This window comes from Oncorhynchus mykiss, chromosome 3 (assembly GCF_013265735.2).
Source record: "Oncorhynchus mykiss isolate Arlee chromosome 3, USDA_OmykA_1.1, whole genome shotgun sequence".
Classification (NCBI taxonomy): domain Eukaryota; kingdom Metazoa; phylum Chordata; class Actinopteri; order Salmoniformes; family Salmonidae; genus Oncorhynchus; species Oncorhynchus mykiss.
The window spans coordinates 77,211,454-77,235,751 of NC_048567.1; the positions used below are offsets into that span (position 1 = coordinate 77,211,454).

The window sequence follows — 24,298 nt, forward strand, 5'->3', positions numbered from 1 at the left end:
TGCAGCTACGCCACCCTGGCATCTCCACAGCTACTACAACATGGCATCTCCACAGCTACGTCACCCTGGCATCTCCACAGCTACGTCACCCTGGCATCTCCACAGCTACTACACCCTGGCATCTCCACAGCTACGTTACCCTGGCATCTCCACAGCTACGTCACCCTGGCATTTCCGCAGCTATTACACCCTGACATCTTCACAGCTACTACACCATGGCATCTCCACAGCTACTACACCATGGCATTTCCACAGATACGTTACCCTAGCATCTCCAAAGCTACTACACCCTGGCATCTCCACAGCTACTACACCCTGGCATCTCCACAGCTACGTTACCCTGGCATCTCCACAGCTACGTTACCATGGCATCTCCACAGCTACGTTACCCTGGCATCTCCACAGCTACATCCCCCTGGCATCTCCACAGCTACTTCACCCTGGCATCTCCACAGCTACGTCACCCTGGCATCTCCACATCTACGTCACCCTGGCATCTCCACAGCTACAACACCATGGCATCTACACAGCTACGTCACCCTGGCATCTCCACAGCTACTACACCCTGGCATCTCCACAGCTAATACACCCTGGCATCTCTACAGCTACATTACCATGGCATCTCCACAGCTGCATCACACTGGCATCTCCGCAGCTACGTCACCCTGGTATCGTCGCAGCTACATCACCTGGGATCTCCACAGCTACGTCACGCTGACATCTCCGCAGCTACTACACCCTGGCATCTCCTCAGCTACATGACCCTGGTATCTCCACAGCTCTATCACCATGGTATCTCCACAGCTATGTCACCCTGGCATCTCCGCAGCTACGTCACCCTGGCATCTCCACAGCTACGTCACCATGGCATCTCCACAGTTATGTCACCCTGGCATCTTCACAGCTACGTCACCCTGGCATCTCCACAGCTACGTCACCCTGGCATCTCCACAGCTACTACACCCTGGCATCTCCACAGCTACTACACCCTGGCATCTCCACATCTACTACACCATGGCATCTCCACAGCTACTACACCATGGCATCTCCACAGCTACGTCACCCTGGCAGCTCCGCAGCTACGTCAACCTGGCATATCCGCAGCTACGTCACCCTGGCATCTCCGCAGCTACGTCACCCTGGCATCTCCACAGCTACGTCACCCTGGCATCTCCACAGCTACGTCACCCTGGCATCTCCGCAGCTACGTCACCCTGGCATCTTCACAGCTACGTCACCCTGGCATCTCCACAGCTACGTCACCCTGGCATCTCCACAGCTAATACACCCTGGCATCTCCACAGCTACCTGCAGTCTCATAGAGATCTAAATAAGTCCCTTTGTGGATGAATTCTTCAGGAGCCGGAAAACAATTAGGCTTTACTTCTCTGCTCCGAAGAGCAAGCTACAGTGAGGAGGCTGGAGCGTGTCTGTGCGTGTGTGTTTGTCTGTGAGTGTGTGTGTGTGTGAGAGAATGTGTATGGGCAAGGCAGGTGTCTGTGTGTGTATGTGTGCTTGTGTGTGAGAGAGAGAGTGTGGGCTGGCAGGGCATGTGTCTGTGTGTGTGGGTGTGTGAGTGGGTGTGTGAGAGAGTGTGTGCGGGCAGGCCATGTGTCTGTGTGTGTGAGATACAGTGTGTGCGGGAAGGGCAGGGCATGTGTCTGTGCACAGAAAAAGAAGGAAATGGAGAATCAGTATTCTGAAGGATGGATGGGGAGAGAGAGAGAGTGGAGGCACTAGCAATGACGTGGCTAGAATAATCACAGGTTACCAAAGCCTCCAAAACATCTGGGACTGAGAGAGAGAGCCTCTCTCCTTTTTCCCTCTCCTATTCTCTCCTCTTTTCCTCTCCTCTCTTCGCTTCTTTTCCTCTCCTCTCCTCATATTCTCTCCTCCTTTCCTCTCTTCTCTTATTTTCCTCTCCTCTCCTCCTATTCTCTCCTCTTTTCCTCTCTTCTCTTCTTTTCCTCTCCTCTCCTCTTTTCCTCTCTTTTCCACTCCTCTTTTCCTCTCCTCTCCTCTTTTCCTCTCCTCTTCTCTCCTCCTCTCCTCTTTTTTGTTCTCCTCTCCTATTCTCTCCTCGTTTCCTCTTCCCCTCTCCTCTTTCCTTTCCTCTCCTCTTTTCCTCTCATATTCTCTCCTCTTTTCCTCTCCTCTTTTCATCTCCTCTGCTATTCTCCTCTCCTATTTTCCTCTCCTCTCCACTTGTCTCCTCCCCTCCCTTCCCCTCTCAGCTCACTTACTTGATGTAGAAGTCTCTCCCGTCTCTATTGGTGGCCATGTCCCATCCATTGGGGGGTCCATGTGCAGCGCTGCAGGTGCCAGGCGGCAGCCAGCCTGATGACTTGGTCCTATGGCTGTAGAGGAGGAGAAGAGGAGGTCAGCCATATCAGACTTACAGTAGTGTCATCGCCTTGCTCCTCCCAAATTTTGTAACAATCGAGGGCTCTGTATAGCTCTGCTTTGACATGATTGGTTGACGGTAGGCAGGTGTGGGAGTTCAATATATAAACACAAACCTATTTCCTTGACAACAGCTCTGCTCTGTTCCGCGAAGCGCAAGTATGAAGGCCTTGACTTCTGTGGAGGCCACATCGCAGTAAATGCTGTACGGCCACTGCAGTTGTCGGATTGAACTTGCAGAGCCTTTTAGAGTAATGACAAATTCCTATATGGCGAGTCAATATTCACGTAAAAATAAAGAGTTGCCCTCGACTACGCTCACAAACTGGGAAAACATTATTTCCAATTGACCCCTAATTGTAAAAGAGACAACTTTGTTTTCTATTTTTGTTATACAGAAATCGCAAAACATGCCGAAAAGATTCTGGTCTATTCAATGTACCAGGTGAAAATGCCCAACCTACATTTTACAATGCTCCCACGTAGGGAAATAGAGTCTGCGAGAAGAGCCCTGTGGCTTCAGGCTATTTGGCGTGGGAGAGTGGGAAATCTGGGGACCCAGTGTACAAATAGGCTACACATACATCGCTAAGTGTGTGGAAAACATTTCATCACAGGTGAGAAATGTAACTTGTTTAGTATAGTCTGTTTGTAACTACTTGTAGCTTTAGAGTTTGTTTGTTTGTGTTGTAGGTCTTGGCTAGCTTATTGTTATGGTCGGTAGCTGGCTAGCACTCACATGGCTGCAAGCAGTCATGAAAAAGGGCTTGAGGGAAGCCCTGCATTACGTTTTTCTTGAGTTACGTTTACATTAATCTTTAGACATGTTATACTTTTCTTAAATGTAGGTTTATAATTGCAGTCAACAAGAAAATTGTGTTTGAAAAGGTTGATGTTTTTGCTGTGAGCCAATGGAGTAACCACAGGTTGCTGTCCCACAGGCGGGCTGGGCCTCGAGGTTGTTTCTAATAGCGACTGGGAGTGTAGGCTGCATCTGAAATAGAACTGTTACGGTGCGTGAATGAGGACCCAAAAGCGAATTAACGTAAACAGAGCTTCTTTAATGACAAAACATAGGTAGGCTCAGATGGACCGGCAGATTCCGACAGGACAGGACAAGGTTGCAGCAAACATGACGATAGTCTGGTTCAGGCATGAATAACACAAACAAGAATCCGACAAAGACAGAAACAAAAACAGAGAGAGATATAGAGGACTAATCAGAGGGAAAAAGGGAACAGGTGGGAAAAGGGGTGACGAGGTAGTTAGGAGGAGACAAGGAACAGCTGGGAGAAAGAGGGGGAGAAAAGGTAACCTAATAACGACCAGCAGAGGGAGACAGGGTGAAGGGAAAGGACAGAAACAAGACACAACATGACAATACATGACAGTACCCCCCCACTCACCGAGCGCCTCCTGGCGCACTCGAGGAGGAAACCTGGCGGCAACGGAGGAAATCATCGATCAGCGCACGGTCCAGCACGTCCCGAGAGGGAACCCAACTCCTCTCCTCAGGACCGTACCCCTCCCAATCTACTAGGTACTGATGACCACGGCCCCGAGGACGCATGTCCAAAATCCTACGGACCCTGTAGATGGGTGCGCCCTCGACAAGGATGGGGGGGGGGGGAGACGAGCGGGGGCGCGAAGAACGGGCTTGACACAGGAGACATGGAAGACCGGGTGGACGCGACGAAGATATCGCGGAAGAAGAAGTCGAACTGCGACAGGATTAATGATCTGAGCAATACGGAACGGACCAATGAACCGCGGGGTCAACTTGCGAGAAGCGGTCTTAAGGGGAAGGTTCTGAGTGGAGAGCCAAACTCTCTGACCGCGACAATATCTAGGACTCTTAGTTCTGCGCTTATTAGCAGCCCTCACAGTCTGCGCCCTATAACGGCAAAGTGCAGACCTGACCCTCTTCCAGGTGCGCTCGCAACGTTGGACAAAAGCCTGAGCGGAGGGGACGCTGGACTCGGCGAACTGAGATGAGAACAGCGGAGGCTGGTACCCGAGGCTACTCTGAAAAGGAGATAGCCCGGTCGCAGACGAAGGAAGCGAGTTGTGGGCGTATTCTGCCCAGGGGAGCTGTTCTGACCAAGACGCAGGGTTGCGAAAAGAAAGACTGCGTAAGATGCGACCAATAGTCTGATTGGCCCGTTCTGCTTGACCGTTAGACTGGGGGTGAAAGCCGGAAGAGAGACTGACGGAAGCCCCAATCAAACGGCAAAACTCCCTCCAAAATTGAGACGTGAATTGCGGACCTCTGTCCGAAACGACGTCTGACGGAAGGCCATGAATTCTGAAAACATTCTCGATGATGATTTGTGCCGTCTCTTTAGCAGAAGGAAGCTTAGCAAGGGGAATAAAATGAGCCGCCTTAGAGAACCTGTCGACAACCGTAAGAATAACAGTCTTCCCCGCTGACGAAGGCAGTCCGGTGACAAAATCTAAGGCGATGTGAGACCACGGTCGAGAGGGAATGGGAAGCGGCCTGAGACGGCCGGCAGGAGGGGAGTTACCGGACTTAGTCTGCGCGCAGACCGAACAAGCAGCCACGAAGCGACGCGTGTCATTCTCCCGGGTAGGCCACCAAAAACGCTGGCGAATGGAAGCAAGCGTACCCCGAACGCCAGGATGGCCGGCTAACTTGGCAGAGTGAGCCCACTGAAGAACGGCCAGACGAGTAGGAACGGGAACGAAAAGAAGGTTCCTAGGACAAGCGCGCGGCGACGGAGTTTGAGTGAGTGCTTGCTTTACCTGCCTCTCAATTCCCCAGACAGTCAACCCGACAACACGCCCCTCAGGGAGAATCCCCTCGGGGTCAGTGGAGGCTACTGAAGAACTGAAGAGACGAGATAAAGCATCAGGCTTGGTGTTCTTAGAGCCCGGACGATAAGAAATCACGAACTCGAAACGAGCAAAAAACAGCGCCCAGCGCGCCTGACGCGCATTAAGTCGTTTGGCAGAACGGATGTACTCAAGGTTCCTATGGTCAGTCCAAACGACAAAAGGAACGGTCGCCCCCTCCAACCACTGTCGCCATTCGCCTAGGGCTAAGCGGATGGCGAGCAGTTCGCGGTTTCCCACATCATAGTTACGTTCCGACTGCGACAGGCGATGAGAAAAATACGCGCAAGGGTGGACCTTGTCGTCAGAGAGGGAGCGCTGAGAAGGAATGGCAACCACGCCCACCTCTGACGCGTCAACCTCGACAACGAACTGTCTAGTGACGTCAGGTGTAACAAGGATAGGTGCGGATGTAAAACGATTCTTGAGGAGATCAAAAGCTCCCTGGGCGGAAACGGACCACTTAAAGCACGTCTTGACAGAAGTAAGGGCTGTGAGAGGAGCTGCCACCTGACCGAAATTACGGATGAAACGACGATAGAAGTTCGCGAAGCCGAGAATGCGCTGCAGCTCGACGCGTGACTTAGGGACGGGCCAATCAATGACAGCTTGGACCTTAGCGGGATCCATCTTAATGCCTTCAGCGGAAATAACAGAACCGAGAAAAGTGACGGAGGAGGCATGAAAAGAGCACTTCTCAGCCTTCACAAAAAGACAATTCTCTAAAAGGCGCTGGAGGACACGTCGAACGTGCTGAACATGAATCTGGAGTGACGGTGAAAAAATCAGGATATCGTCAAGGTAAACGAAAACAAAGATGTTCAGCATGTCTCTCAGGACATCATTGACTAATGCCTGAAAGACAGCTGGAGCGTTAGCGAGGCCGAAAGGAAGAACCCGGTATTCAAAGTGCCCTAACGGAGTGTTAAACGCCGTCTTCCACTCGTCCCCCTCCCTGATGCGCACGAGATGGTAAGCGTTACGAAGGTCCAACTTAGTGAAAAACCTGGCTCCCTGCAGGATCTCGAAGGCTGAAGACATAAGAGGAAGCGGATAACGATTCTTCACTGTTATGTCATTCAGCCCTCGATAATCTATGCAGGGGCGCAGGGACCCGTCCTTCTTCTGTTACGGTGCGTGAATGAGGACCCAAAAGCGAATTAACGTAAACAGAGCTTCTTTAATGACAAAACATAGGTAGGCTCAGATGGACCGGCAGATTCCGACAGGACAGGACAAGGTTGCAGCAAACATGACGATAGTCTGGTTCAGGCATGAATAACACAAACAAGAATCCGACAAAGACAGAAACAAAAACAGAGAGAGATATAGAGGACTAATCAGAGGGAAAAAGGGAACAGGTGGGAAAAGGGGTGACGAGGTAGTTAGGAGGAGACAAGGAACAGCTGGGAGAAAGAGGGGGAGAAAAGGTAACCTAATAACGACCAGCAGAGGGAGACAGGGTGAAGGGAAAGGACAGAAACAAGACACAACATGACAATACATGACAAGAACCCTATTCCCCATACGCTCTTAGACAAAAAGGGTTCCAAAAGGGTTATTCAGCTGTCCCCATAGGGCCCTGTCTGGTTTAATTTACAACCCTCTGTTGAAAGGGTTCCACCCTTGAACCAAAATGGGTAGTTCCCTTCTAGATTCATTATAGCACCTTTTTTTTCCCCCAATAGTGTATAGTGCACAAATTGACAGAAAATTATAATTTGTGCAGATTGATAAACTGCATTACAACAGCACATAGTATGTCTATTCTTCATATATACTGAACAACAATATAAATGCAACATGCAACAATTTTTTAAAGATTTTACTGAGTTACATATAAGGGAATCAGTCAATTGAAATAAATGAGTTCCTATCTATGGATTTCACATGACTGGGCAGGGGCTCAGCCTGGGAGGGCATAGGTCCACCCACTGGGGAACCAGGCCCAGCAAATCAGAATTAGTTTTTCCCCACAAACGGTTTTATTACGGACAGAAATACTCCTCAGTTTCATCAGCTGTTCAGGTGGCTGGTCTCAGATGATCCCGCAGGTAAAGAAGCCGGATGTGGAGGTCCTGGGCTGGCCTGGTTACACTTGGTCGGGGATTGTGAGGCTGGGTGGACATACTGCCAAATTCTCTAAAACAATGTTGGAGGCGGCTTATGGTAGAGAAATGAATATTAAATTATCTGGAAACAGCTCTGGTGGACATTACTGCAGTCAGCATACCAATTGCAAGCTCCTTCAACACTTTAGACAATTGTGGAATTGTGTTGTGACAAAACTGCCCATTTTAGAGTGGTCTTTTTATTGTCCCCTTATTTGGAAGTCCCAAAACACAACCAAAACTGGTCGGGAAACAAACCCAACGAAGGCGCCCAACAAAACAGGAATTCGAAGTGACAACAGGAGGAAAAACAATCTACTCCTAAATAAATCCTAAATAAATCACAACGGCTCAAACGACCGTGAGAATAGCCTGTGGCTATAAAAACAAACACAGAAACAATCCCGCACAAAATACCAGCAGGCAACGAGGTTAATAAACCCACAGAAATGAACTCAACAGGTGTAAGAAACAGACAGAACCAAACAAAACATAAAAATGGATCAGTGGTAGATAGTAGGCCGGTGACGACGACCACCGAGCACCTCCCGAACAGGGAGAGGAGCCACCCTCGGTGGAAGTCGTGACAATATTCCACACCTGACAGGTGGATAGATTATTTTGGCTAAGGAGAAATGCTCACTAAAAGGGATGTAAAACAAATTTGAGCACGACATTTGAGAGAAATAAGCTTTTTGTGCGTATGGAACATTTCTGGGATCTTTTATTTCAGCTCATGAAACATGGGACCAACACTTTACATGTTGGGTTTATATTTTTGTTCAGTATACAATCCTAGCAGTCTGTCAAATTAAATCTTATCACATCTAACTCCATCTTACACGGCATGAGTCATCACGGCATAGTCTGAGGCAGTCCATCTAGGGTGACTACATGTCCCAGTAGGGCTGGCATATGGCCAAAATCTCAAATCACGATATTGGTCATTTCATATCCCGATAACGATACATATCACGATATAGCACATTTTCTGTAAATTCAATTGATAAATAGTTTACATAAAATGACCACATGTAAAGACCTATTTGTTATTACATTTTGAATTATACTCAACAAATAAAAAAGGTACATGCTCATATTTGATTATTTATTTTATTTAGAACCTGTGCAAATGTTCAATTAAACATGTAACAAAAAATAAAATATGAATGTGTAAAATCTAAAAAGGTAAATAGAAAACACTTAAGCTGTAGTTGCCAAAAAAAAATAGGCCTAAATATATATATATATATATATAGATATATTATGTTGGGGGGCTTGCCTGTTTTGCATGATATTTTGGCATTAATTCGTGTCACATCAATTTGCGTTTGGTACCTTGGGTCGAGTGTTAGCACCAACTCACGAAACCCCCGTTTCTGGACCGTGTAAATTGGGGCCATGTCTTTGCAGATGTACGTTGTAATGGCAGCTGTTATCTCCTTCCATCGTCGTGGTTCTTTGCCATACGTCTGAGTCTGGGGTTAGTTTTGAGTGTAACGGATGTGAAACGGCTAGCTTAGTTAGGGGTGCGCGCTAAATAGCATTACAATCGGTGACGTCACTTGTTCTGAGACCTTGAAGTAGTAGTTCCCTTTGCTCTGCAAGTGCCGCGGCTTTTGTGGAGCGATGGGTAACGACGCTTCGTGGGTGACTGTTGTTGATGTGTGCAGAGGGTCCCGGGTATGGGCGAGGGGACGGTCTAAAGTTATACTGTTACATGAGCACTCGACTACTTTTTGGGGTCTCATCTGTAGACTCTCCGTACTGTTTCACATGATTCTTGCGTAGGTGGTAAAAGAGGTTAGTGGTGTTTGAGCCTGTTGTCGGGCCCGGCCTGCGGCATATTTGGCAGAGGGGCGTTTTTCTGGTCCGTGTCAGACTTTTCATTCCCAAACCACGTCCATGCGACCGAAGTAGCCCCTCTTTTAGGTACGGTCTCCGTGCTCTGTGTCATGTCCACTCCCTTGCATGCAAAAATATTGCCGTAAAGGGTATAATTTGCGATACAACGAAATAAACGGTAGAACACAATATGAAACGATAGAATGTTCTATCGTCACACAATATATCGTCATATCGCCCAGCCCGATGTCCCAGATTGTGCGGGACAGTCCCCACATGTTGTCCCTTTGTCCCGCAACCAAACAATGATGTCCTGCATTTTAGCAACAAATTAAAACACCAGTAATTTACAAAAAAAAGGTTGATTTGTCCCATATTTCAGTCAGACATTCCCACCGGTCTCTTTTGCAGTCACGTTGCGCTTATGACCACATTTATATCATAAACATCTCCAATCGTTGTTGAGATCAGATATTCTGCGCAGCACAAGATGAGACATGTGTCAATGACACAACTTGTGAGGTTCTTCATGCTCACTAGTTACTCCTTTAAAACACATCTGCTACTTCCCTCAATCCTAAATTAAGCAAAATAGTAGGTTAGGTGCGTTTCAATTAGCTCGCTCTGTGCAGCGTAAAGGCGTGGATGTTGCAGCAGGTCCCACAAATGTCCCACAAAATCATCCCGTGGTCCCGCATTTGGGTAGTTTAAAGGAGGTCATCCTAGATCCATCCCAACTATGGTCGCAAGCCTACCTGTAATTTAACAAAGTTACCGCAATTTATCGTAAATTTGGCATTTTATACACTCTTAGAACAAAAGGTTCCAAAAGGGGTTTTCAGCTGTCCCCATAGGAAAACCCTTTTTGGTTCTAGGTAGAACCCTTTGGGGTTCCACGTTGAGCCCCCCTGTGGAAAGGGTTCTACATGGAACCCAAAAGGGTTCTACTTGAAAACAAAAAGGCTTCTAGATAGCATCTTTTTTTCTAAGGGTGTACTTAAATAACGTTTTTTTTTAAATATGTATTCATATACGGTATAGTATTCCTTGTTTATAAATGTGTCCATATTGTCCATTGGGTTCTAGTAGATAGACCATATGGTTCAAGAGAAAATAGCTTAATTAATGAAAAAAGCATCTAATCAACAATGCCATTCTTTTCTATTTACTCTTTTGACTCTTTTTTCTATTTTTTCACATCAGTTTGACGGCAAAACATTTCCCACAAATAAATAGACATAGTAAAATACATTTAAGAGTGTATATATCTTTTAAATTATATTTAATGCTGAAACCCTCATATTAAACACCAATAGTATTCACTAAGTTGACGGTATATATTTAGGAGAACGTTTTACAGATTTGTTATTCTATTTTAAAACCATCTTCAATTATTTCATGTATTTTACATGTTATCAGGCCACACAGAAAGCCAGAGATAATTACAGACACCTGTGATAATCTGAAGAGCCTGTGACGACCCTCCCACTCGGTCTGCCGTATTCTCTCTTTGTTGTTTCCTTATTATGATGCTGGTGGGTGGAGTTGGGAGGGTCGTCAGCTACATGGGAAACATCTGGGCCCGGTGTCTCCTAGGATAAATACACCACTTCCCCATTCATGGAGGAGACTCTCTCCATGCAGACATCTTTATAGATTTTGTTGTGTTTCTTGGTGGTTTTTTGGTTGTTTGCTTTAGCGTCTTTCAACCCCCTGCATTATCACATTCATGCATGCAAAACACTCACTTACACTACTGATTACTGATTACACACACCATTGTATATTATACTTAGTTACTTATTTAATAAATATATATTTTGTTACTCCTTATCTCCACGTTGTCTCCCTTTTGTTACGGGCTTTGAGCCGGTTCGTGACAAGCCCAAAAGGAACACTATATATCTTGTGACAGATTACATAAATGATCAAATCCTTGAAATATAAACAATTCTGGTAGTTTACCGGTAAACTTAGAATGTTTCCTATAAAATACCCTCACTTTGCAACCCTAATCCCAACTCATAACAAGTGGATGTCTAGTTTGAATGTCATGGACAATGTTCCTTAACCAGTGTTCAGTCACTGAATGTGAATCACATTAATAATGTAATTTGAGACACATAAAAAACATCTCACTCTTGTGCTGTCAGAGGCATGAAATTGGTTTTATTTTGACATTTCAGGAGATTTATTAGGGAACAGGGAGCCCTAAGGAATTATGTGATAAGGGCAATGGCAGGAATAGTTTATCAGGGAGCAAACAGAAACCCATGTCTTAATTGCTACTTTTTTGGAAATAATGAATAGAAGTACTGAATGAGCCAATAAGAAACTGTCTTTCCTATAGAATCTGTCCTGTATTTTGTCTACCAACTGAAGATTATGAAAACCCAACCGTCCAAATCTAAATAGCAAAGTCACCAAACACTCTAATCCTCACCTTGCCACGACACTTAACTCAAGTCATTAAACAAAACACTTAATGTGTCTTAATTGTTCAAGTAAAACTCTCCTCTTGTGTCATATCTAACAGGGTGATGGGAACTCAGAAGGTTTGGGAATCACTTCCTTTTAGGTGGTTTTAGAATTTAGCGGCTCTTTTCTGGATTTTCATCATTTGCGGGTATCGGCCTAATTCTGCTCTGAATGCACTATTTGGTGTTTTACATTGTCCACAGAAGCTATTTTTTTAAAAGAATTCCTCATGCTGATTCTCAATTTGGTGTTTGTCCCATTTAGTGAATTCTTGGTTGGTGAGCGGACCCTAGACACGACTCTTTCTATCTTTTGGTCTCTCTCTCTGTCTCCCTCCCTCCCTTTTCTGTGTGTCTCTCCATATTTGAACAATGATGTGTGATGATATGAACACTGTGGCAGTAAGTTATGTCACATCAAAGGCATCAATGCTGTTTAACAGGCCTCTCTTCACATTCATTATTCAAAGCCTTTCTTCCTTTCACTCTTTATTTCTCCTCAGTTACCAACCGGGCTTAATGTCAGTGTGTTTTGTGTATTAAATAACCTATAGAACAGCATAGCAGTAGGATAGGCTGGGCTCCAAACAGGGCCATGCAATCTGATTTCCTCCAGTAAAATGGTGTGTTTGAGAGGTATTAGCGTTTCCACATGCTATGGATTTATTGGAGCCACAGTGCATTAACAGAACGCAGCAAGTTCCCCTGGCTGTGTATTCAGGCCATATTTTCTACACAGTTAATATGTATGGGACTGCATCCGACCAGAGGTCAAATCAAATCAGTATCAAATCAAACAAGTGGCATGCTTACTTACAAGCCCTTAACCAACAGTGCAGTTCAAGAAGAGTTAAGAAAATATTTACCAAATAAACTAAAGTACAAAATTATAAAAGTAACACAGAAACATAACAATAACGAGGCTATATACAAGGGGTACTGGTACCGAGTCAGTGTGCTGGGGTACAGGTTAGAGGTCATTTGTACATGTAATTGCATTATCTTTTTCAATATTTGTTGTTCGTTAGAATTGTATCACATACCGAGTTATGGTATTTGCTTTATTTAGTAAATACTATACATTCTTCCTCAGGAGTGAGGATTTTGTGGTATGCCTATCCTATCCTATTTTTTTACTATACGACATGAATTAAGGGTATTTAGAGGACTATATAGAGTAGGTAGAGAACATTGAACAAGTCTATGTCAAAAAACTATTTCTGACAAAAATGCAGATAGAGGCTCTCCGATGGCAGCAATGGCAATCCTCCGAAACCCTTCGTTATTTATAAATGGAGCGTGATTCTACTCACAGATTCAAAAGATATGCCTTCAAAATACCATTCTGAATGGAAGGAAAGCTGTATAAAATCCTCTCTCAGCCTATTGCAAACAGTCTGAGCACTGATGGAGGGATGGTGCGTCCCTGGTGTAACTCGGGAAGTTGTTGTTGCCATCCTGCACTTGTCCCGCAGGTGTGATGTTCGGATGTACCGATCCTGCGCAGGTGTTGTTACACGTGGTCTGCCACTGCGAGGACGATCAGCTGTCCGTCCTGTCTCCCTGTAGCGCTGTCTTAGGTGTCTCACAGTACAGACGTTGCAATTTATTGCCCTGGTCACAGTCCTCGTGCCTTAGGCATGCTGCAGATGAGCAGGGGCCCTGGGCATCTTTCTTATGGTGTTTTTCAGAGTAAGTAGAAAGGCCTCTTTAGTGTCCTAAGTTTTTATAACTGTGCCCTTAATTGCCTACCGTCTGTCAGCTGTTAGTGTCTTAACGACCCTTCCTTAGGTGCATGTTCATGAATTGTTTATGGTTCATTGAACACGCATGGGAATCAGTGTTTGAACCCTTTACAATGAAGATTTGTGAAGTTATTTGGATTTTTACGAATTATCTTTGAAAGACAGGGTCCTGAGTTTTTAAGATAACTATCTAAGATGTGCCAAAAAACATTTTCTCCAGCAAGGCCCAAGCTAGGAATTTGGTTAGCTAATTTTCTAGCTAAATATCTGGGCATTTGGATTGGATAGGATTTAACATTTCAAAAACGTAATGATGAGCCAGTTTAAAAGTGAAGATTTAAAGAGGGCAGATTGTACAGTCAACTTCCCTGCCAGATTATAAACAGAGAGTAGCAGCAGCGTAAAAGAGGGGTTGGCGGGGGGTGGCGGGAAACAATGCAAATAGTTTGGGTAGCCATTTGATTACCTGTTCAGGAGTCTTATGGCTTGGGGTTAAAAGCTGTGGAGAAGAATTTTGGTCCAAGACTTGGCGTTCCGGTACCGTTTGCTGTGCGGTAGCAGAGAAAACAGTCTATGACGGGTGGATGGGGTCTTACATTTTTTCAGGGCCTTCCTCCTGACACCCCCTGGTGTAGAGGTCCTGGATGGCAGGCATCTTAGCCCCAGTGATGTACTGGGCCGTATGCACTACCCTCTGTAGTGCCTTGCAGTTGGAGGCCGAGCAGTTGCCGTACCAGGCAGTAATGCAACCAGTCAGGACGCTCTCGATGTTGCAGCTGTAGAACCTTTTGAGGATCTGAGGACCCATGCCAAATCTTTTCAGTCTCCTGAGGGGGAATAGGTTTTGTCGTGCCCGCTTCACGACTGTCTTGGTGTGTTTGGACCATTATAGTTTGTTGGTGATGTGGACACCAAGGAACTTGAAGCTCTCAACCTATTCCACTGCAGCCCCATCGATTAGAATGGGGTTGTTCTCGGTCCTCCTTTTCCTGTAGTCCACAATCATCTCCATTGTCTTGAGCACGTTAAAGGAGAGGTTGTTGTCCTGGCACCACACGGCCAGGTGTCTGACCTTCCCCCTATAGGTTGTCTCGTCATTGTCGGTGATCAGGCCTACCACTGTTGTGTCGTCTGCAAACTTAATGATGGTGTTGAAGTCATGCCTGGCCATGCAGTCGTGGGTGAAGAAGGTATACAGGAGGGGACTGAGCACACGCCCCTGAGGGGCTCCAGTGTTGAGGATCAGCGTGGCAGATGTGTTGCAACCTACCCTCACCACTTGGGGGCGGCACATCAGGAAGTCCAGGAAACAGTTGCAGAGGGAGGTGTTTAGTCCCAGGATCCTTAGCTTAGTGATTAGCTTTAAAGGCACTATGGTGTTGGAAGCTGAGCTGTAGTCAATGAACAGCATTCTCACATAGGTGTTCCTTTTGTCCAGGTGGGAAAGGGCAGTGTGAAGTGCAATAGAGATTGCATCATCTGTGGATCTGTTTGGGTGGTATGCAAATTGGAGTGGGTCTAGGGTTTCTGGGATAATGGTGTTAATGTGAGCCATTACCAGCCTTTCGAAGCACTTCATGGCTACAGACGTGAGTGCTACGGGTCTGTAGTCGTTTAGGCAGGTTACCTTAGTGTTCTTGAGCAGGGGGACTATGGTGGTCTGTTTGAAACATGTTGGTATTACAGACTCACACGTCCTGGTAATCCGTCTGGATCAGCGGCCTTGTGAATGTTGACCTGTTTAAAGGTCTTACTCATATCGGCTACAAAGAGTAGCCTAGTAGCTGAGGAATGTAACTGTTTTTGTTAAATGTTGTGTTGTGCTGTGCTGTATTTTTTATTTAATTTGACATTGTATTGGTTGCAATTTTGTTTCATATTGCATTGACAAAGGGTACCTTTGTGAATTAGACTCTGGTCTCAATGCGTTTTCCCTGAATACAAAAACTATTTAAAATTGGTGGCTAGCTTGCAAGATCACAATGAAGGTTTCAAACTCAACGAAAACAGAGGTTATTAACTAGTGCAATTAAGGGGTGGGAGGTAGCCTAGTGGTTAGAGAGTTGGGACAGGTTGCTGGGTCCTGAGATGAGGTTGCCCTGAGATGAGAAGGTAAAAATCGGTTGTTCTACCGCTGAGCAAGGCAGTTAACCCACTGTTCCCCGGGACAGCAGAGACAATCAATCCCCTTCTGGATACAACATGCCTTTTGATATGGTTGTATAACTTTATGAGCTCGGTTGTCAGTTCTTGCATTTAGTTTATGTTTGTTTGCACTTCTTAGCATTTAGCCAGCGTCCGCTATGAGATCTCACTAGTATTTTGTTAGCATACAGTACGTACATACGTATTTATATATATATATTTATTTATTTATTTATTATAGTTCGGAAATAAATAGTGCCCCTTGTGTGCACTACCGGTAATCAAATCAAACATTATTTGTCACATGCACTGAAAAGTGATAGCGCCTCTGACTGCATATAGTCTAGAGACCATTGGATTCTTAGGGTTGATTGTTGTTTTGATGTGGGTCTGATGTGGGTTTGATGTGGGTTTGAACTTGTAAAATAAGCAATGCACAGAAATCAGACACCTTTAGAGGTCAAGATACTGCTTCCTGCTCCTCTCCCACACATAGATATAGACATGTAGCAGATGTGAAATGAAATCTCTTTAATAAAGTAGGCGGGGGCCGTGATCTTTGTGTTTCAACTTGGATTATAATGTGGAGCCTGAAGTCCACAGACCTTCGTTGCCATGGCAACTCCCAGGAGTGCCATACTTTTATTGGTTATTACTCAACAACTGTTATGTTTCCCGAAGGCTGACTGCTGGTGGAAAATTGCTACTCTTGAGGAGGAGGGTTTACAATTCTTGATCTTATTATTTTGGAGGGGTTATGGACTTTCTGTTTCTGTTTTTTTGTTGTTGTAATCTACAACATTGTAGGTAATGTTGGTATTTTGTAAATATACTTTATATGTATTTACAAAATATTGATAACGTATTATAACTGATTCGTTTAATTATGAAACATAAACCATACTAATAAAATACATACAGTATTACTGTATATCCACTTTCTGTTTCTCAGAGCAATACCATTAGATGAGTGATCCCCGTCCATGTATAACCACCGCCATTGTTGAGCATCAGAAACAAACCTAACGTCCATAAATTCACTCCCTCTGACTCCTTTGCTAAGCTGGTCATGAATTGTTCAGCTCGGCCTGGGTACAGCTCTCTGTTACTGCAGAGAGGCCGGGATAGAACCGTCATCATTTATTGAAGTCTACCTAGGATCAGTTTCACTGTACAACAACTGGAGCAAACTTCCTCACCACCTCTGCTGGCTATAACACACAGGCTCAATGTTGTAATGTAGCCCGGGACTACACACAAAATAAATCAAGGCAGGTCCTCACCAAACATTACAGGCAACAACGTCACTTATGGGCACAAACCCAACGTCGCTGGACCGGACAAGACTGACAAAAAGTGCTCTTCACTGACGAGTCACGGTTTTGTCTCACCAGGGGTGATGGTCGAATTCGCGTTTATCGTCGAAGGAATGAGAGTTACACTGAGGCCTGTACTCTGGAGCAGGATCGATTTGGAGGTGGAGGGTCCGTCATGGTCTGGGGCGGTGTGTCACAGCATCATCGGACTGAGCTTGTTGTCATTGCAGGCAATCTTAACTCTGTGCGTTACAGGGAAGACATCCTCATCTCTCATATGGTACCCTTCCTGCAGGATCATCCTGACATGACCCTCCAGCATGACAATGCCACCAGCCATACTGCTCGTTCTGTGTGTTATTTCCTGCAAGACAGGAATGTCAGTGTTCTGCCATGGCCAGTGAAGAGCCCGGATCTCAATCCCATTGAGGACGTCTGGGACCCGTTGGATGGGAGGGTGAGGGCTAGGGCCATTCCCCCCAGAAATGTCCAGGAACTTGCAGGTGCCTTGGTGGAAGAGATGGGTAACATCTCACAGCAAGAACTGGAAAATCTGGTGCAGTCCATGAGGAGGAGATGCACTGCAGTACTTAATGCAGCTGGTGGCCACACCAGGTACTGACAGTTATTTTGAGCCCTCCTTTGTTCAGGTACACATTATTCCATTTCTGTTGGTCACATGTCTGTGGAACTTGTTCAGTTCATGTCTCAGTTGTTGAATCTTGTTATGTTTATACAAAATAAACGCAGTTGACAGTGAGAGGATGTTTCTTTTTTTCTGCTGAGTTGAGTTTTTATACATTGAGCTGGCCAACAGTAGTAAGTGTAACTTGATCACCTCTCTTGTGCCGCCCAGCAGTGGACATCATGTCACGAAATTTCCGTTTGCTTCGTGCTATTTGTAAAAAAAAAGCATAATCAAATAACATCTTTATTTGTCACATGTGCCGAATACAACAGGTGTAGAAGACCTTACCGTGAAATGCTTACTTAATGTGAATCAATATAATTTTGGCGAGATTTTTCTGGAGGAGAAATGGGGAACAGTATTGAAAATCATACCGTCAGTAATTGAAAATACTCTTGTATGCGGAAATATATGGTATACCGCCCAAGCTTAACAAACACACACACACACATACCAATTTTCTTAAATGCATTGCAAGCATTAAAATCCTCCCTCCAGAAAACACAAGTAATGTTGACCTCTGGGAGCTGTCCTGTCATTCAGTGCTGAAACAGCATATTGAACTGACTGGCAGCAACTGCTGCTGCATGTTATCCCTGCCGTCCACATCAGATTCCAAAGAAAAGAGATGGGCTCTGTTTGAAACACTAGGGTGACAGGGTACACTCTCACGGAAGCATGGGGAATACCCCTGAAACTCCGCCCAGTGCTACACACTAATCTCACTGTAAATTGAACCTGTCAGTAGTTTGTGAGGGGGAAGTATTGTACATGTGTTTGGATATCTGATCTGTGGACAAACAGCAGCTGAGATGAGTGTCCCCAGGGAGGAGGAGACCGAGAGAGAGCCAGGGGGCGTTGATCTGGAGGAGGAGACAGAGAGAGCAAGAGAGCCAGGGGAAGTTGATTTGAAGGAGGAGACGGAGAGAGAGAGAGCCTGGGGCAGTTGATTTGAAGGAGGAGACAGAGAGAGAGAGCCTGGGGCAGTTGATTTGAAGGAGGAGACGGAGAGAGAGAGAGCCTGGGGCAGTTGATTTGAAGGAGGAGACAGAGAGAGAGAGCCTGGGGCAGTTGATTTGAAGGAGGAGACAGAGAGAGAGAGAGCCTGGGGCAGTTGATTTGAAGGAGGAGACGGAGAGAGAGAGAGCCTGGGGCAGTTGATTTGAAGGAGGAGACAGAGAGAGAGAGCCTGGGGCAGTTGATTTGAAGGAGGAGACAGAGAGAGAGAGCCTGGGGCAGTTGATTTGAAGGAGGAGACAGAGAGAGAGAGAGCCTGGGGCAGTTGATTTGAAGGAGGAGACAGAGAGAGAGAGCCTGGGGCAGTTGATTTGAAGGAGGAGACAGAGAGAGAGAGCCTGGGGCAGTTGATTTGAAGGAGGAGACGGAGAGAGAGAGAGCCTGGGGCAGTTGATTTGAAGGAGGAGACGGAAAGAGAGAGTAAATGACAGAAAAATACAGATAGAGAAACTATCTCCATTCAGTCACAAATGCATTTCACTGAAACAAATGAAAACCTTGTCTCATTTCAAGCTTCAAGTATGAACGCGACACTTAAATGCTTGACATGCAGCCGAAATGTATAACCACTTTCTGTTGTGGTGAGCATAAGGCCCGTTTTATGTGCCAATCAAGGCTACATCTCTCACAGATATTTTTTGGCATCTCTAATGGTAACAAAATGGTGTAAACTACCTACATCACACGTGATCAGCAGGGGGAGAGAATAATTAACAGCAGCAAATGAAGCCAAATCTAGACCCAAGAGTGGTATGTATATTTCACAGTTGTCTTTCACACAGTAAGGAAGGGCGGTGTTGGTATCTAGCGCTTTGCAGTTGGCTTCTGCCCCTGGGCAACACCATCTATTACATATTTTAACATTATTTCAAAATCGCTGAATATTAAATGCCCCTATTTGTCTTTGTAAGTGCTGATATTGTTGCCATGGGCAGTTACTACACTATGGCAGGCGGCTCTCTCTCTCCCTACCATTTCTTTATAGGACAATTTACTTAGAGCCACATGAAACATACTTTATGTATTTCTGAGCACCTCCCAGACTTATAATACCTACTAATGGTCTAGTTACTTTAGACAGAAACTAAAAGTAGGGATGCTGGTTGTGGAGGATGGGTAGGTATAATACGCGACAGTCTAGCAATTCAAAGGTTGCATGTTTGAGTCTTGTCAGGTACAACTGTAGCATTTTAGATAACCCTTATTCTAAACTTAACCCAGTTCACCTAACCTGCTACTTAAATTCACCTAACCTTGGTCGTTTTAGTTCCCTTAATCGCCAATGTACATCCTCCCTATAATTCTCCTTTGGTGTTATTGCGTAACCTGGTCTCAGATAAAGACGTGCAATACTATACGTCCTCCAGTAGGTATGATAAGTTGCATCATCCAATCTTTATGCTATTGTACGACTGGGTAAGACTTATGATAGTAAACATCTTCTAATCCGTATGACCTGGTACAACACACAATTCCGTTTATAATGTAACAAATCATACTAAATGGAGTGTCGGGCATTTACCTACAGAATAATACAAATTGCATTGAGACTACGTTGTTTACGTGGTCTCAAGACTAATGAACCCATCTGTCAATATCTTACTTAGTATTATTGTTGTGTGAATGTGGTTGAAATCCTTCTGGCTCTGAGTCTGAACACTGTCTACCTACAGGAGGTTGGTGGCACCTTAATTGGGGAGGACTGGCACCTTGTAATGGCTGGAACGGAATAGGTGTAAAGGTACCAACAACATCAAACGCATTGGTTTTCAGGTGTTTGATGCTATTCCGTTCACTCTCGTTCTAGCCATTATTATGAGCCGTCCTCCAATCAGCAGCCTCCACTGCTGTCTGCGTGTTATTCACGCCTAGCCAGAACATCATCGAATAGAGATGTTCTTCCTCTTGCAGGCACCTGTTCCTAAAGTGTCGTACTGGCTGCCTACCCTGTTTTCTTTCATGCACTAGTTACAGGAACCCACTGGGCTCTGCACCAATTATATTAGAACATCCCCCATAAAACCAATCAATAACTCTCATTGCACCAGTCACTGTACTATACAACTAATAAAATCCACTATGCCGTTGCAACTGGTAGGGGGAAGAAGCTACTATATAATTGGACATCAGTTAAACACAGGCAGGCAGGCAGGCAGGCAGGCAGGCAGGCAGGCAGGCAGGCAGGCAGGCAGGCAGACAGACAGAGTTTCTAGATGGTAATGCATACAGGATACCACAAACACACATCTCCCCCGTCGTTTTATTGATGAGGGACATAGATTACCCCTCCAAGATGAGACCTTATAACCCTTAGCATGCACATGCCACCCAAACTACCCATGGCACAACTTGGCTTATGACCTTTTGTCTTGTATCTACAGTCATGGCCAAAAGTTTTGAGAATGACACAAATATAAATTTTCACAAAGTCTGCTGCCTCAGTTTGTATGATGGCAATTTGCATATACTCCAGAATGTTATGAAGAGTGATCAGATGAATTGCAATTCATTGTTAAGTCCCTCTTTGCCATGCAAATGAACTGAATCCCCCAAAAACATTTCCACTGCATTTCAGCCCTGCCACAAAATGACCAGCTGACATCATGTCAGTGATTCTCTCATTAACACAGGTGTGAGTGTTGACAAGGACAAGGCTGGAGATCACTCTGTCATGCTGATCGAGTTTGAATAACAGACTGGAAGCTTCAAAAGGAGGGTGGTGCTTGGAATCATTGTTCTTCCTCTGTCAATCGTGGTTACCTGCAAGGAAACACATGCCGTCATCATTGCTTTGCACAAAAAGGGCTTCACAGGCAAGGATATTGCTGCCGGTAAGATTGTACCTAAATCAACCATTTATCAGATCATCAAAACCTTCAAGGAGAGCAGTTAAATTGTTGTGAAGAAGGCTTCAGGGCGCACAAGAAAGTTCAGCAAGCACCAGGACTGTCTCCTAACATTGATTCAGCTGCGGGATCGGGGCACTACCAGCACAGAGCTTGCTCAGGAATTGCAGCAGGCAGGTGTGAGTGCATCTGGACGTCAGTGAGGCAAATACTTTGGAGGATGGCCTGGTGTCAAGAAGGACAGCAAAGAAGCCACTTCTCTCCAGGAAAAGGTACAGGGATTGGACTGCTGAGGACTGGGGTAAAGTCATTTTCTCTGACGAATACCCTTTCCGATAGTTTGGGGCATCCAGAAAAAAGCTTGTCCGGAGAAGACAAGGTGTGCTCTACCATCAGTCCTGTGTCATGCCAACAGTAAAGCATCCTGAGACCATTCATGTGTGGGGTAGCTTCTCAGCCAAGGGAGTGGGCTCACTCACAATTTTGCCTAAAAATACAGCCATGAATAAAGAATGGTACCAACACATCCTCCGAGAGCAACTTCTCCCAACCATGCAGGAACAGTTTGGTGGCGAACAATGCCTTTTCCAGCATGATGGAGCACCTTGCCATAAGGCAAAAGTGATAAGTAAGTGGCTCAGGAACAGAACATTGATATTTTGGGTCCATGGCCAGGAAACTTCCCAGACCTTAATAACACTGCAAACATTGACTCTTTGCATCAACTTCATGTAATTGTCAATAAAAGCCGTTGACACTTGTGACATGCTTATAATTATACTTCAGTATTCCAGAGTAACATCTTACAAAAATATCTGAAGACACTGAAGCAGCAAACTTTGTGGAAATTAATATTTGTGTCATTCTCAAAACTTTTGGCCACGACTGTACAGTACCAGTCAAAAGTTTGGACACTTACTCAGTTTTTTATTTTTTTATTTTTACTCTTTTCTACATGGTAGAATAATAGTGACGACATCAAAACTATTAAATAACACATATGGAATCATGTAGTAACAAAACAAGTGTTAAACAAATCAAAATATATTTTATATTCAATATTCTTCAAAGTAGCCATCCTTTGCGACCAAGGGATGTGTGCGCTTTGTGGACCTTTAACAGAATATCACTGGCAGAATGGGTGTTGTATGTGGAGAATGAGGGTTGCATTAGATATCTCAGATAGGAGGGAGTGAGGCCTAAGAGGGTTTTATAAATAAGCATCAACCAATGGGTCTTGCGATTGGTATACAGAGATGACCAGTTTACAGAGGAGTATAGAGTGCTTTGAGGTGTCCTAGAAGGAGCATTGATGGCAAATCTGATGGCCGAATGGGAAAGAACATCTAGCCGCTCAAGAGCACCCTTACCTACCGATCTATAAATTATGTCTCCGTAATCTAGCATGGGTAGGATGGTCATCTGAATCAGAGTTAGTTTGGCAGCTGGGGTGAAAGAGGAGCGATTATGATAGACAAAACCAAGTCTAGATTTAACCTTAGCCTATGTGAGAATGCTATTCATTGACTACAGCTCAGCGTTCAAGACCATAGTGCCCTTAAATCTCATCAATAAGCTAAGGACCCTGGCACTAAACACTTGCCTCTGCAACTGGATCCTGAACTTCCTGACGGGCCGCCCCCAGGTGGTAAGGGTAGGTAACAACACAACCGCCACGCTGATCCTCAACACAGGGGCCCCTCAGGGGTTCGTTCTCAGTCTTCTCCTGTACTCCCTGTTCAATTATGACTGCCCAGCCAGGCACGACTTCAACACCATCATTACGTTTGCCGATGACACAACAGTGGTAGTCCTGATCACCAACAATATCGAGACAGCCTATAGGGAGGAAGTCAGAGACCTGGCCATATGGTGCCAGGACAACAACATCTCCCTCAATGTGCTCAAGACAAAGGAGATGATTGTGGACTACAGGAAAAAGAGGACTGAGCATGGCCCCATTCTCATCGACGGGGCTGCAGTGGAGCAAGTTGAGAGCTTCAAGTTCCTTGGTGTCCACATCACCAAAAAACTAACATGGTCCAAGCACACCAAGACAGTCGTGAAGAGGGCACGATTAAACCTATTCAGGAGACTGAAAAGATCTGGCATGGGTCCTCAGATCCTCAAAAGGTTCTACACCTGTACCATTGAGAACATTCTGACTGGTTGCATCACTGCCTGGTATGGCAACTGCTCGGCCTCCGACTGCAAGGCGTTACAAAGGATAGTGCGAACGGCCCAGTACATCACTGGGGCCAAGCTTCCATGGCTGTTCCTGCACTAGCTAGACCTAATGTCAGACTGATGGAGCTTTCATGGCTGCTCCTGCACTAGCTAGACCTAATGTCAGACTGATGGAGCTTTCATGGCTGCTCCTGTACTAGCTAGACATAATGACAGACTGATGGAGCTAACATGGCTCCTCTTGTACTAAGTGGACATAATGTCAGACTGATGGAGCTAACATGGCTCCTCTTGTACTAAGTGGACATAATGTCAGACTGATGGAGCTAACATGGCTCCTCTTGTACTAAGTGGACATAATGTCAGACTGATGGAGCTTCCATGGCTGCTCCTGTACTAGCTAGACCTAATGACAGACTGATGGAGCTTCCATGGCTGCTCCTGTGCTAAGTGGACATAATGTCAGACTGATGGAGCTTCCATGTCTGCCCCTGTGCTAAGTGGACATAATGTTGGGGCTGGTGTTTCTGCTGGTCCTAACATGGTTTCAAGTCATGTTCAGAAATATTGGGCTCATAAATGTGTGGTGTCAAATGACACTTTGATTATGAATAACGTTGACTTCATTGCTTTTATTGGTAAGGTTATCAAACGACTCGAGTTGT

The 24,298-nt window shown here is 45.3% G+C and overlaps 1 protein-coding gene across 2 annotated transcripts in view; it reads right to left on the reverse strand.

The window, feature by feature from the left end:
- Positions 1-24,298, reverse strand: part of LOC110520616 (FERM and PDZ domain-containing protein 4) — a 70,339-nt gene that overhangs the window by 36,372 nt on the left and 9,669 nt on the right. For both annotated transcript variants that reach the window (XR_005051385.1, XM_036975241.1), the window contains exon 2: positions 2,244-2,357. Coding sequence is in view for 1 of the 2 variants with exons in the window: in XM_036975241.1 (XP_036831136.1) it covers positions 2,244-2,357 (114 nt within the window). In the remaining variant the exon portion in view is untranslated. The remainder of the gene's footprint in view (positions 1-2,243; positions 2,358-24,298) is intronic.